This window comes from Vigna angularis, chromosome 8, assembly GCF_016808095.1.
Source record: "Vigna angularis cultivar LongXiaoDou No.4 chromosome 8, ASM1680809v1, whole genome shotgun sequence".
NCBI lineage: Eukaryota > Viridiplantae > Streptophyta > Magnoliopsida > Fabales > Fabaceae > Vigna > Vigna angularis.
The window spans coordinates 20,281,732-20,295,495 of NC_068977.1; the positions used below are offsets into that span (position 1 = coordinate 20,281,732).

The following is a 13,764-nucleotide window of genomic DNA, read 5'->3' on the forward strand; positions in this document are numbered from 1 at the left end:
TGTTAAACTTGTTTGTTGTTGTTTTTTGTTGAATTTGTTTGTTGTTGTTATTTGGTTTAACTTGTTTATTGTTGTTGTTTGATTGAACTTGTTTGTTGTTTGTTATTGTTATTTGTTGTTGATACTATACTACACATTCATAATTCATGCTTTATAAAATACCAAAAACTAAAATTTGTTGTTTTTCTGCTTTTCAGGTCTCGTAGAGTTGTAAAAAAAGATTACAATTAATTTAAAAAAATAAAAAAATTGCTTAACGTCCAATATTAACAAAATTCAATGTCAATTTGATTAACGTCGAATTTTTTAAATTCAACGTCAATTTAACGTCTCACGATATGATGTCGACCTCGAATTCGACGTGAAAGGACAAAAAACAACGACGTTATATGATATTTTTGTACTAGTGAGTTTTCAAATAAATTTTGAATATGTGCAAATTTCTAAAATGTTACAAACTTTAAGTAGGTCGTGCATAGATGTGACAATTATACATAAAGAATTGAAATTTGGGTGGGGTTAGAGACTTCTAATTTAATATGAAAATCATAAGGAGTGTTGACGACATCTATACAAATGATCAACTAGAAAAAAAAATTTAACATCTAAACTAATATGTATTGGTTATATAATTCAAGCCTTTAGTTTTACATCAGTTAGTTAATTCTATTATTCAACTTTTACTGTCATTACTTTCGTGTATAAAACACTGCTCTTCTTTCATAATGAAGATGCACTAATACAATGTTTCTATTTTTCAATTTCTCTATCACACATTCTATATACTCTCTTTTTGTGTTTCATCTGCTCTTCTGCATATCGTTTCTGTTTCTATCAATGGTATCAGTTAGCCTAGGTTGAAGAAGGGCCTGAGGTTGTTCATGTGTTTGGGTACAGTGCGGCTGACTAAGAAAGGCGTTCAAAAGAAAGAAGTTCTTGAAGCAGAAAGAAGGTGGTAATGGCTGATTTCTCTACGACAAATCTTCCTATTCTTACAGAAAATAATTGGAGTAGGTGGAGCACGCAAATGGGAGTATTGTTTCGAGTAAAAGGCGTTAACAGTGTGGTAGAAGGAATAGAGTCTGTGATTGATCTTCGCGACACAGAGGACCAGAAGGAGGAGTTTAGCAAGAAAGACGATAAAGCATTGTTGATTATCAATTAATGCGCGGATGATACACATTTTGAGAAGATTCAAAACGCAGCAACAACAAGGGAAGCATGGAATATTTTAGTACGTTGCCATGCCGGAGGAGAGAAGATCAAGAAAGTAAGGCTCCAAACGCTGAAAAGACAGTACGAGCTACTGTAAATGGAGGACAACGACAAGGTCAGTGATTATTTTAATAGAATCTTGACTCTTACAAATCAAATGAAAGGTTGTGGGGAAAAGCGTAGCGACTTATTGATAATGGAGAAGATAATGAGGTCATTACCTCGGCGGTTCGATTTTATCGTTGTTGCAATTGAAGAGTCTAAAGACCTTGAGAAGTTGAAGATCGAGGAGCTTCAGAGTTCCTTGGAGGCTCACGAGATGCGACTTTTGGATAGAGACCCCGTCAAACTTGATGAACAGGCATTGAAGGCTCAACATGTTAGAGGTGATGGAAAGAAGAAGTTCAAGGGTTGAAGAGGTAAACCTACTACACAAGGAAGATGGAAGAATGATAATGTTGATGAACAAGAAGGAAGAATTAATTCATCTGAAAGAAGAGGCGGTTTTAATCAACATTATAAGAAGAAAGACAGGAGAAACATAGAATGTTTCACGTGTCACAAGATGGGACATTTTTCCTATGAGTGTTATTCCAACAAGGGTAGGCAGATTAAGAAAGATCAGAACAAAGAGGCTCATATTGCGAAAGAAGAATCTGATTTGGAACCTCTAATTCTCATGGTTACAACTTCTTTAGAGTGCTCTGTGTCCTCGAAGAAAACGAACAAGTTGTGGTATCTAGACTCAGGGTGTTCAAACTACATGATGTACAACAGAGACTGGTTGATCAACTTGGATGAATCAAAGAAGAGCAATGTCAGAGTTGTAGATGATAGCATGTTGAAAGTTGAAGGAATTGGTAATGTCATCATAAAGAAGGAAAATGGGATGCATGTAACGATAGAGAATGATCTCCTTGTTCTAGAGATGAAATGCAACCTGCTAAGCCTAGGTCAACTGGTAGAGAAAGGTTTCACCGTGATTATGGGCAACCATGAACCACTACAAAAAAAAAGCTTATTTAGAGGGGATTTTATTTTCAATTTGCGGGGGTTTTTACCCTCCGCTAAATAAATTCCGGGGGTTTTTCAAACCCCCGCAGTTTGAGTCGCCACAAATTATCTGCGGAGGTTTTTTTGCCCCCTGGTATCATATTCAATTTGCGGGGGTTTTTCTGCGGAGGGTAAAAACCTCCTTTATATATTCAATTTGCGGGGGTTTTTCGGCGGAGGGTAAAAACCTCCTCTATTACTGACTATTATTTTGAGGAGGTTTTTAACCTCCTTTATATTTTTGTCACTTTTTTGTTTAATGATTATTAAAATATATAATATCGTTTTTTGTTTGATGATTATTAAAATATATAATAACTATCTATTTCCATTAATTTTTTTTTTCAATTTCAAAATTAAATAAATTTAATTTTTTTCTAAAATTATTAAATACCAAACAAATATGATTCATGTGATTAAAAAAAGATTGGAAACAGGTCTTTATCCATTGGGAATTGCTGCACTAAAGTCTAGATTCATGAATATTGAGATTCATGAATATTGCTTATATTGTCCTCATAAGATTCCACTAACCATACATTTACTCTACATAAATGAAATTATTTCTGAAATGTATATAAAGCATATGTCCTGCTGAGTGCATTTTTTGCTCTAGTAATTCATCAAAACTAAATCTTGAACTGATAGATTCATTTCATTCAGATAATCAGAAAGTTCGTAAGAAAGCAGAAACCCTTTGTGAAGGAGAAAAATATTTCTTCTATTCTTAAGCATTCAATAAAATTATTCATCCTTTGCATGTCTCTACTAATTTCATTTCATACCAAGCCAAGTATTTCCAATTTATTTAAGGATCATGTTCAGACAGGTAAGCCTTGTAAGTCATTAATAATTCCTGAAGAAAATTAGGTTTAATCCTTTTCGACATCCCTATTTATGTACGAATGTCTCAATTGGGTCCTTATTTTTTAAAGTGTGTCAAAATGGTCCCTAATTTTGAAAATTGATATCAATTGAGTCCTTTCCGTTAAGTTGGCTGGACGGCGTTAAAAAAATTGATGAGTGGATGCTGAGATGGCGAACGAACGCTCGTCCACCAGCGAACGAACGCTCGTCCACCAGCGAACGAACGCTCGTCCATCAGCGAACGAACGCTCGTCGACCACCGAACGAACGGTCGTCCAGTGTGGAACGAACAGTCGTCCAGCAATAAGAGGTCGACGAGCGTTCGTTCTCTGGTGGACGAGCGTTCGATCGCTGGTGGACGAGCATTCGTTCGCTGGTGGACGAGCGTTCGTTCGTCATCTCAGCATCCACTCATCAATTTTTTTAACGCCGTCCAGCCAACTTAACGGAAAGGACTCAATTGATATCAATTTTCAAAATTAGGGACCATTTTGATACACTTTAAAAAACGAGGACCCAATTGAGACATTCGTACATAAATAGGGATGTCGAAAAGGATTAAACCAGAAAATTAATAAGAAAAAAGGAAGTAGAAAGATGCCTCATTCTTGGCAGTTATATCTCTTCCACTCCCTTGGACAGGCCTCAAAGCAATTTCCAGATAGTCAGGGGGTGTTATTTTTCTGTTATCTTCTACTAGGTCCAAATAAAAGTCCTGCCAGCAAGAGGAAAGAGAAATAAGGTAAAGACTGAAACTAGATAACAGAAGTAGGCTAAAATGACATAAGGACACAGGGTCAGAAATTAAGAATTTCAAGTTTCCCAAAATATGAGGTGAAACAATGACAAAAGGTTTGTAAGCAGCTCACTCTAAGAAGCCAGACAAAAATAGGGGAAAATTGACCCAGTTCAGACACCGAACTCCTCCCTCCAGATGCTCTAACACGAATGTGCTTTGTCATCTGAGTGACAAGAGAAAGTCCATCAAGAGCAGCCTCATCGATACCACCCATCTACAAAAGAGAAAATAGGGAATGAATTTGTATCTTCACGAGTGGATCAACAAACTGGTCACTAAATTATCAAAATCAAAAAGTATGCATAAGTAAAAGCACACTCAATTATACGTAAATATAAGATTTTATAAGATAACCCAACCTGGTTATAAATAAACATGCTAGACAAAAGGACAACCAATGAGAAGATCTGGGTGCTATATGTTCCCTGTACATTAAGAAAAACAGAGAAAAAGAAGGAAAGAACATCACAACGGATGGAAATGGCTACCTACGTATACACACATATAAATGAATCATATTTGTTTCAGTGGTGTCCTAGTCATAAATTTCAGAAAGCTCTCTGGCAATGCCTAATAAATTATATCTACCCTACGCCTAATAATCTATGCCATCCAGCCAAATGCATCACACATATAAATGAGTTCGGATCTTATTACCTTTCCAAATGAGAGAACATGCTAATAAAGAGTCACAATTCAGAAAGGTAACTTCTCCTTCTTAACCTGAAACTGAGAAATCAAACATGTGGTACATATCATTTACCTTTAAGAAATCAAGCATGAGTGAATTATACATGCATTGAAAATAATTGAAAATAATAAATGACTATTAATTATATTTTCAACTCATACATTTGACTAATTGATATCCTCGTCTAAATGGTTTGTAGCCAATTGAACATATTCATTGTCATTACTATAAAATTTTTCCAACTCTTGATCTTGGTATGGTTCGTTTTCATATAACTCTTCTTGTACCTCTTCTCCCATTTCATACAAATCTCTTGGCTTTAAATGCACAGCAACACTCCATCCTTCATTAACCACATCATCAACATAATATACCATTTGTGCTTGAGATGCCTCAATATAAGGTTCATGTTCTTCACGGTTTCCAATATGAATAAGTCTATCAAAGTTAACACAATTAAAATTCCATTGATCCTTTTTATATCCTCTCTCTCTTGTAGTATCTACCCACTTACACTTGAAAAGAACAACTTTGAATCGACCATAATAATTAAGCTCAATAATATCCTCCAACTTTCCATAATAGGATAAGTCTGCTTGCCTTAAGTTCCTATCAACAGTACTTGAAACACAAGCTGTATTAGATGTTAAAAAGACACCACTATTTTGTGTTCTCAATCCCTCATCACGAGTCAATGTTCGAAATTTGAACCCATTGATGTTGTAAGCAGTAAATCTTCTAGCATTATCCAATGGACCTCGTGCTAGAAACTTCAAGTCAGTAGACATTGAATTTATTGTTTCTGGATTCATAATCTAAACAAGGAAATAATGTTAGACATAATTAAAAGATAACTTGGTAAGTAAGAGAAAGTGTTCTATTTGATCACCCACCCCCGCCTTTGAAACCAATCAACAAACTCTTTAAACACTCTAGTTTCTATCTCAGTAGTTGAAGGTCGCCTTCCTCTTGATCTTCTTTTTATTAGATCTCTAAATTCACTACAAAAATTAATTACATTAAATGCATAAAATACAAGAATAATGTGGTTCAATTTGTTTAACTACAAATCACACACTTAATGTAATGTACTTACTCAACAAACGGTGTGACTATCGCACAATTTAAAAGCACATATCGATGGGCTTGTAGCTTTTGCATATGAGTTAAAGTAAACATTGAGGAACCTCCTACCACCTTCCCACCTAGTGGGAATATAGATGACACAAAACACTCATTATCATTTGGGTTATCACAAACACGTCGTTGTCTATTGAACCTTGTCTCTATATCTTCAATGTATCTAGAACAAAAAGTAAGAGACTCTTCAGCTAAGTATCCCTCAGCTATAGAACCTTCTGGTTGTGCCTTGTTTCGTACAGAGGTCTTTAAATGACCTAATTCCCTATAATAATGATAAATAATTACATTAAATAAATTGGACACATATAATATCATACCTTGAACTAAAAGTAGTTAGCAATTACCTCTCTATAGGATACATATATCGATAATGAACTAGACCTCCAAGCTTTGCTTCCTCTACCAAATGAACAGTTAAATGAACCATAACTGTGAAGAATGATGGTGGGAATAACATTTCTAAGTGGCAAAGTGTAACCACAATACGATTTTGAAGCATTTCAAGGTCTTCAAGATTTAAGCTTTTACTACAAAGGGCCTTAAAAAATGAGCAAAACTCCACCAAGGTTGCAGTGACATGGTTTGGTAACAAATTACGTATTGCCAACGGAAGTAATTGCTCCATTATAATATGACAATCGTGACTTTTTAGTCCTGATATTTTATGTTGAACATCATCAACACATCTAGAAATGTTACTTGAGTAACCATCAGGTACTAAAACATTTTTCAAAGTTTTGAGGAACAACCTTTTGGTATCACGAGTTAGTGAAAACAAAGCAAGGTGGTATCTTCCATTATCATCTGGCCAAAGATCCTGTCTTATGCCCATTTCCTTCAAATCTTTCCTTGCATTAAGATTGTCTTTGGATTTAGGCTTTTCATTCAACAAAGTATAGATTAAATTGTCAAATACATTCTTTTCAATGTGCATGAAGTCTAAATTGTGACGTAACAAATTAGACTCCCAATATGGAAGTTCAAAAAAAATGCTTCTTTTATTCCACTGTTTAACTTCTTGTCTGCATCTTTTTCCTTTACCATCCAAATGAATTCCTCTCCCAAATGTAACATTAATATTTTCCACTTGCCTAAAAATGTCAGATCCTGATAATTTTAGTGGTGGATTTCGTTCTTCAGTGCTTCCATCAAAGCGAACACGATTCAATCTAAATCTATGGTTTCTACTTAAAAAGCGACGATGTCCCATAAAACACCACTTCCTACTATGAGGAAGACGACAAGGTTCTGCATCAAAGTTACAAGTAGGGCAAGCTAAACCTGTGTGTGTGTTCCAACCAGATAAAATACCAAGGCCAGGAAAGTCACTAATTGTCCACATAAGAGCTGCTCGCATTCTAAAAGTTTCATTCAATGAAGAATCAAAGGTCTCCACCCCATTATTCCATAGCTCACGTAACTCATCCACAAGGGGTTGTAAGTACACATCAATACTATTTCCAGGCATCTGCTTACCTGGAATGATCATGGATAGGATCAATGAAGTGTGCTTCATACAAAGCCAAGGTGGAAGATTGTATGGAATTAAAAACACTGGCCAAATACTATAAGTAGAACTCATAGTGCCAAAAGGATTAAAACCATCACTAGCAAGGCCTAAGCGAACATTTCGAGGATCTAAAGCAAATTCAGGATGCATTACACTAAATGTCTTCCACGCCTCACCATCCCTTGGATGCCTTATAACTCCATCCTTGTTCTCTGAAGAATGCCATCTCATATGCTCTGCAGTCTTAGAGCACATAAACAATCTTTGCAATCTTGGTTTCAAAGGAAAGTAACGTAAAACTTTTGCAGGTTGCTTTTTTTTCTTCTTTGGGTTCCATCTAGATGTACCACAATGTTTGCATGTTTGCAAATCCTTTTCATCATCTCTTAAATATAACATACAATGATTTGGACATGCATCTATTTTGGTATAGTTAAGACCAAGTTTGTTGATGATTTTCTTAGCCTCATAAAAAGAAAGAGGCAACTTTGCTTCACTAAATGCATCTCTTAGCAAATCTAGGATCATAGTCATTGCCTTGTCACTTAATCCACACAAAACCTTGATATGATATAATTTGATTACAAACTCTAATTTTGTGTACTTGCTCCCGTCACACAATATTTGATTTCCGTCATTGAGAAACTCATTAAATTCATTATGATTCTCCCTTGGCCTTTCATTAATAACATCATCTTCACCCAATGGTTGTGATCTGCCTATATTAGTACCTTCTTGCCTATAATGTCCAAATGCTTCATTTATCATTGTTTCCATTGGATTTTCAAAATGAAATGTCTCTTGTGACTCATCTTCATTTCTAGAAATATCTTGTCTTTGCCTCTCACCATGAAGATTCCAAATAACATAATTTATGGGAAATTGTTTTAAAATCAAGTGCTCCTCAACTATGCCTCTAGCTTGCCATTTCACAAACCCACATTTGGGGCATGGACATCGAATTGTGTCTCCAGAGGCCCCATTCTCAAAAGCAAAATCTAAGAATTTTTGCAAACCAATGGAGTATTCAACTGTATTTCGGGGCTTAGTTATCCAAGATTTATCCATTCAAAAATATTCCTAAACAAAATAAAATACACTAACACATGAAAAAGAATACAATATTCATGGAAAATACAAATAAATAATGAATTAGAAAAAATGAAATACTTGTTTCTACTAACCAATACAGCAAAATTTACTGGTATAAACAGCAAGGAAATAATGCTGAAACAGCCAGCAACATTACAGAAAACAGCAAGCAATCACTACTAAAAACAGCAAACAGTAATGACAGAAAGTGCAGAATGTGCAAAATTCTGATACAGCAACTGCACAAAATCTAACCAGCAACAGCAGAATAAAATTCTGGACAGTAGCAATATTTTAATCAAATGCATTATCTAGTAATACCTATGAATGGTTCAGTAAAATAGAGTAACCAATATGACCATACAGACCATCAGACAATTCTTCCCATGAATCCTCACTATTCATACTACTTTAATTGTCCATTTACAAGATATTAAAAAACAGACAAGACAAACCAATGAGCACATACAATTAGTACAACCTCTTATACAATTCATGCATTCTCGAAATTAGAAAATTAGTTAAGTTAAATACATTTACACTGTTCAAGTTATAAATTTATATCTATACACATTTGAATCTATCAACCATAGAACCAATAACACATAATCTTTTTGTTCATTATAATTCTTTCAAGATTTTAATATAATCACAATCACATTATATCATAAACGTACTCAAACAATAGTTTAACCAAGAATCACAAGATGATAAGGTTAATAAAATTTATCCACACAATTATACACAACGTATCATGTAGTCTTTTACATTATTCACACACAAACTCATTAAACCGAATGTTCATCAGGGTATAACAATTCATTCACTCATTCAACCAAGTCATTTCTATTCAACCAAATTGATAAGAATACCATTTCACAATTTCTTTAACAATCACAAATGGCATTTCAAAGAGATTTACCTCCCCATAATCATTGTTCTACAGCAGATTAAATAAATAATCCAAACCATAAAATTACCCATCATTTTATTAACACCTAAGACAACCTACTAATACCCAACTCTTTTCATATTTCAATGAAACCTGAAACAACCACAACCTTCATCCAAAGGTACACAAATTTCCAGATTATAACAAGACCATTCAACTTCAATATGCATTAATTCAAAAAGAATTCATACAACCCAATTTAACCCTTTAAACATCCCCAAACATACACCTATTATTCCAGCTCATAATTATATCCAATATGAATATCAAGTTCTTAATTTACAATTAGAAATTAAAACACATGATATACCCATTTCCACCCACCAACTATCATATTCACTTTTCTACTTAACAGAGATAATACTCATTTAAGATTTTCATTTAGCACAAAAAATTACAAATTAATAGAAATTATACATTATCACATTTCGAACAACCAATTCAAACCAAGATAGCTCCTGATACCAATAACAACATATATCTATAATTTTTGGAACAACCAACATATCGAAACGGTTCCAAAGAATCAAACCACGAACACCAATTGTTTTCAAACGTTTACATGCAGCTTATTAAAACAAGAAAGACAAGATCCCCATACCTTTTCCGAATTCTTACCACCTCCAAAATCCTACTTTTGCTTACCATCTTTGTTTCCCAATTTAAAACCACAACAAATATGGATATATCTTGATGCACTTTTGAAGTATTAAAACACATACACCACTCAATAAAATGCATAAACTTGATGAATTAGACACTTTCCAGTTAATATTCATTTGAACCTACAAAAACTGAAAGAAAACCAAATGTCGAACTCAAGTTACTCGTTGATGAAAAACATGATTGAAACTGGGAAGAAGATAACCCACTAAAGTGACGCAGAATGAACTCAATAAAACGCTGCACCAAATAAAAGCACAAAGAGTTGTAGAACGATGTAGCTCCGTGACGTTATGAGCTCCGTTGTCTACCGGTCCCAGAACCCCCGTTGCAGCTTTGTCCACCGACTACGAATCTGAAAGGGAAAGGAAACACGGGCAATCCAAAGGAGAAATGAAAGAAATGAATGACAACAGGAAATAGAAGAAGGAAGAAAGGAAGATTGCGTACCTGCGAGAGAGAAATCGGATGGAATGAAGGGGGAACTGATTTTGCGGATGGAATTAAGGGGGAACTGATTTTAGGGTTCAGTGGAAGGGAGAAATTGAATCAGAAATTAGACGAAAATATTGGGTTTAGGTAGATGGGTTTAGGATATGAAGGGAATAAAATTTTAGGATTGTTAAAAGAAAACTTAAAGTAAAATTTTTAGAGGGAAAAATGTAAAAGAATTAGTAAATGAAGAAAAAAATATATATTATTATTTGAGGAGGTTATAAACCTCTCTTAAAAAGGAATTAAAACTCCCACAAACATTGTCAGTTAAATAATTTAAATTAAACATCTTAAGTTGTGTTAATTTGAGGGGATTTTTTATACCCTCTCCAAAATAACCCCCTCTAAATAAGATTTTTTTTGTAGTGAACAAGTGGAAGTACTTGATAGGAGCAAGAAATTGATCTTGAGAAGCAAGATCTCTAAAAATCAAACTTTTCAGGTTTGTAAGGATATGGTTGATAACCTGCGGTGCTTGTCCACTGTGAAAGAGGATGAAAATTGGAGATGACATCTTAAGGTCGGGCATCTTAATTTCCGAGACTTGCAGCAACTAAGTAAAAAGACGATGGTTTCTGGATTACCAAGTATTATAAATCGTGTGAATCTTGTATTATTGGGAAGCAAGCCAAAAGACCTTTCCAAGCACAATTGGAGATGAGATCAAAAGAACGTCTTGAGGTAGTTCATTCAGATATATGTGGTCCACTAAAGGTACCTACGTTGGCAGGGAACAAATACTTTATCACCTTTGTTGATGAGTTCAACCGAATGGTATGGGTATATCTCATAAGGCAAAAGAGCGAAGCTCTGGAAATGTTTAAAAGATTCAAGAAACGTGTCGAAATAGAAATCAGAAGGCAAATTAAGCTTCTTAGAACCGATGGAGGGGGTGAATACACTTCGGGTGATTTCGAAGTGTATTGTCAGAAACAGGGAATAACACATGAGGTAGTTGATCCTTACACGCCTCAACACAACGGCTTGGCGGAGAGAAGAAACAGGACCATAATGAATATGGCCAGATGTTTGTTTAAGGAAAAGGAGGTGCCACGCGAGTTGTAGGGAGAAGCGGTGTCAACAGTAGTTTACGTGCTCAACAGGTGTTCGACGAAGAGGCTGACAAACAGCGTGTCGCATGCAATCTGGACAGGTATGAAACCTTTAGTCAAGCATTTTAAAATCTTTGGTTCTTTGGCTTTCTGTCACATTGCAGATTTGAAGAGGACGAAGCTTGATGACAAGGGAGAGGTAATGGTGTTTGTTGGATACCATCCTACCGGCGCATACAAAATGTATGATCATGTCAAGAGGAAGATGATTATCAACAGAGACGTTTTATTTTTGGAAGACGAGAGCTGGGATTGGAAATACAACCATACTAGTTTGAAGAAAACCACAACTGTGATACATGCGCCTATGCAAGGTAGAGTAGAAGCTGCACAGGTGGTTGGACGCAGTACTGGAAACACTGGAAACGCTGAGTCATAGAATCTTCGACCATACCGAGGAGACAAGTTGTGAGACCCTCCAGGTTCTCTGAGTACGAGATGTATTCAGATGCTGGAATAGATGAAGAAGGAGATATAATACATTTGGCTTTGATGGCTGGAAGTGAATCATTGGATGTTGAGGATGCACTATCACAATCAATTTGGAAGGAGGCTATGGTTGAAGAGTTGAGATCAATCGAGAAGAATAATACATGGGAGTTGGTTGATCTTCCATCTGGAAAATAATGCATTGGAGTGAAGTGGGTATTCAAGAAGAAGCTGAATCCAGATGGTACAATATCGAATCATAAGGCTAGACTTGTGGTAAGAGGCTTTCTGTAGAAGCAAGGTGTTGATTTCACAGAAGTCTACGCACCTGTTGCAAGGTTAGAAACTATTCGATTAGTAGTTGTTATTGCTTGTGCCAATAAATGGTTGTTGTTTGCACTTGACGTTAAATCTGCGTTTTTGCATGGTCCTTTGGAGGAGGAAGTATATGTCCACCAGCCCCCAGAATTCAGCAACAAGGAAAAGAAACATCAAGTGTACAAATTACGCAAAGCGCTCTACGGCTTGAGATAAGCTCCTAAGGCTTGGAACAAGAGGATTGATGAATTTTTTGTCAGTCATGGGCTCGAGAGATGTGCTGTAGAGCATAGCCTGTATGTGAAGAAGAGTGATGGTGATGATATAATGATTTTCTGTTTATATGTTGATGACTTGTTGGTGACGGGTTCCAGCTTGAAGTGTATTGAAGAATTCAAACAGATGATGGAATCAGAGTTTGAAATGACAGATCTTGGGAGGCTCAGCTATTTTTTAGGAATGGAGTTTTCGCACACTATTGCAGGTCTGCTGATGCACCAGCAAAAATACGTGAAGGATCTATTGGAGAGATTCAAGATGGCTCAGTGTAATGTTATCAAAAATCCACTCGAGGTTAATATGAAACTAAAATTCGATGAAGATGAGGAAGGCATAGATGAAAAAGTCTATAAACAACTTATTGGTTCTTTGCGTTTTCTTTGCAATAGCAGGCCAAATTTGATGTATGGAGTTGGTTTGTTAAGTCGATTCATGAGCAATCCAAAGAGGAGTCACTTGATTGCAGTTAAACGTGTTCTGAGGTATGTTAAAGGACAACTGACTATGGCATTCTGTTTCCATATGGCATGAAGAAGGAAGAGTTAAAGCTAGTTGGATAACCGATTCCGACTTTGGTGGTGATCAAGTTGAGAGAAAAAGTACATCTGGAAATATTTTCTTTCTAAATACAACACCTGTTTCGTGGAGCTCTAAGAAGCAAACAGTTATTGCTTTATCAAGCTGTGAAGCAAAATATATAGCTAGATGTCATGTTGTGTGTCAGGGTGTTTGGTTGAATGAAGTTCTGAAAAATTTAGAGGTTCACACTGAGAGACCGGTTGAGTTGAAGATGGACAACACATGTGTTATAAGCTTGGCAAAGAATCTTGTAAGCCACGGAAGAAGCAATTACATTGATGTGAAATATCACTTCTTACGTGATATGGTTAACAAAGGCAAAATAGAACTGATGTATTGCAAAACTGAGTTACAACTATAGCTAATCTATTTACTAAAGTACTAAAACATGATAGGTTTGAGTTTCTCAAGAATTTGAGTAATAGTTATAAGTGGCTTGAATTAAGGAGGTGTATTAGTTATATAATTCAAGCCTTTAGTTTTACGTCAGTTAGTTAATTCTGTTATTCAACTTTTACTGTCATTACTTTCGTGTATAAAACACTGCTATTCTTTCATAATGAAGAT

General features: G+C 35.4%; 1 protein-coding gene across 1 annotated transcript; it reads right to left on the reverse strand.

Moving 5' to 3' along the window:
• Positions 1-3,706: 3,706 nt before the first annotated feature.
• LOC128193746 (uncharacterized) lies at positions 3,707-8,775 on the reverse strand. The gene is made up of 9 exons (XM_052867836.1): positions 8,721-8,775; positions 8,565-8,620; positions 8,463-8,505; positions 6,113-8,276; positions 5,823-6,030; positions 4,913-5,440; positions 4,294-4,359; positions 4,005-4,148; positions 3,707-3,850 (listed from the first exon to the last, which is right to left on the reverse strand). Exons 1-9 carry the CDS (start codon positions 8,773-8,775, stop codon positions 3,707-3,709), a joined length of 3,408 nt encoding a protein of 1,135 aa, XP_052723796.1.
• Positions 8,776-13,764: the final 4,989 nt, after the last annotated feature.

Excerpts from the sequence above, each read along its gene's own strand:
- LOC128193746 (XM_052867836.1), bottom strand. The coding sequence starts at position 8,775 with ATGAATAGTGAGGATTCATGGGAAGAATTGTCTGATGGTCTGTATGGT. Across the intron at positions 8,506-8,564 it reads CTGCACTTTCTGTCATTACT|CATTATTTCCTTGCTGTTTA; the intron begins GTTTGCTGTTTT and ends TGGCTGTTTCAG. Across the intron at positions 4,360-4,912 it reads TGTATGAAATGGGAGAAGAG|GGAACATATAGCACCCAGAT; the intron begins GTACAAGAAGAG and ends CTTAATGTACAG.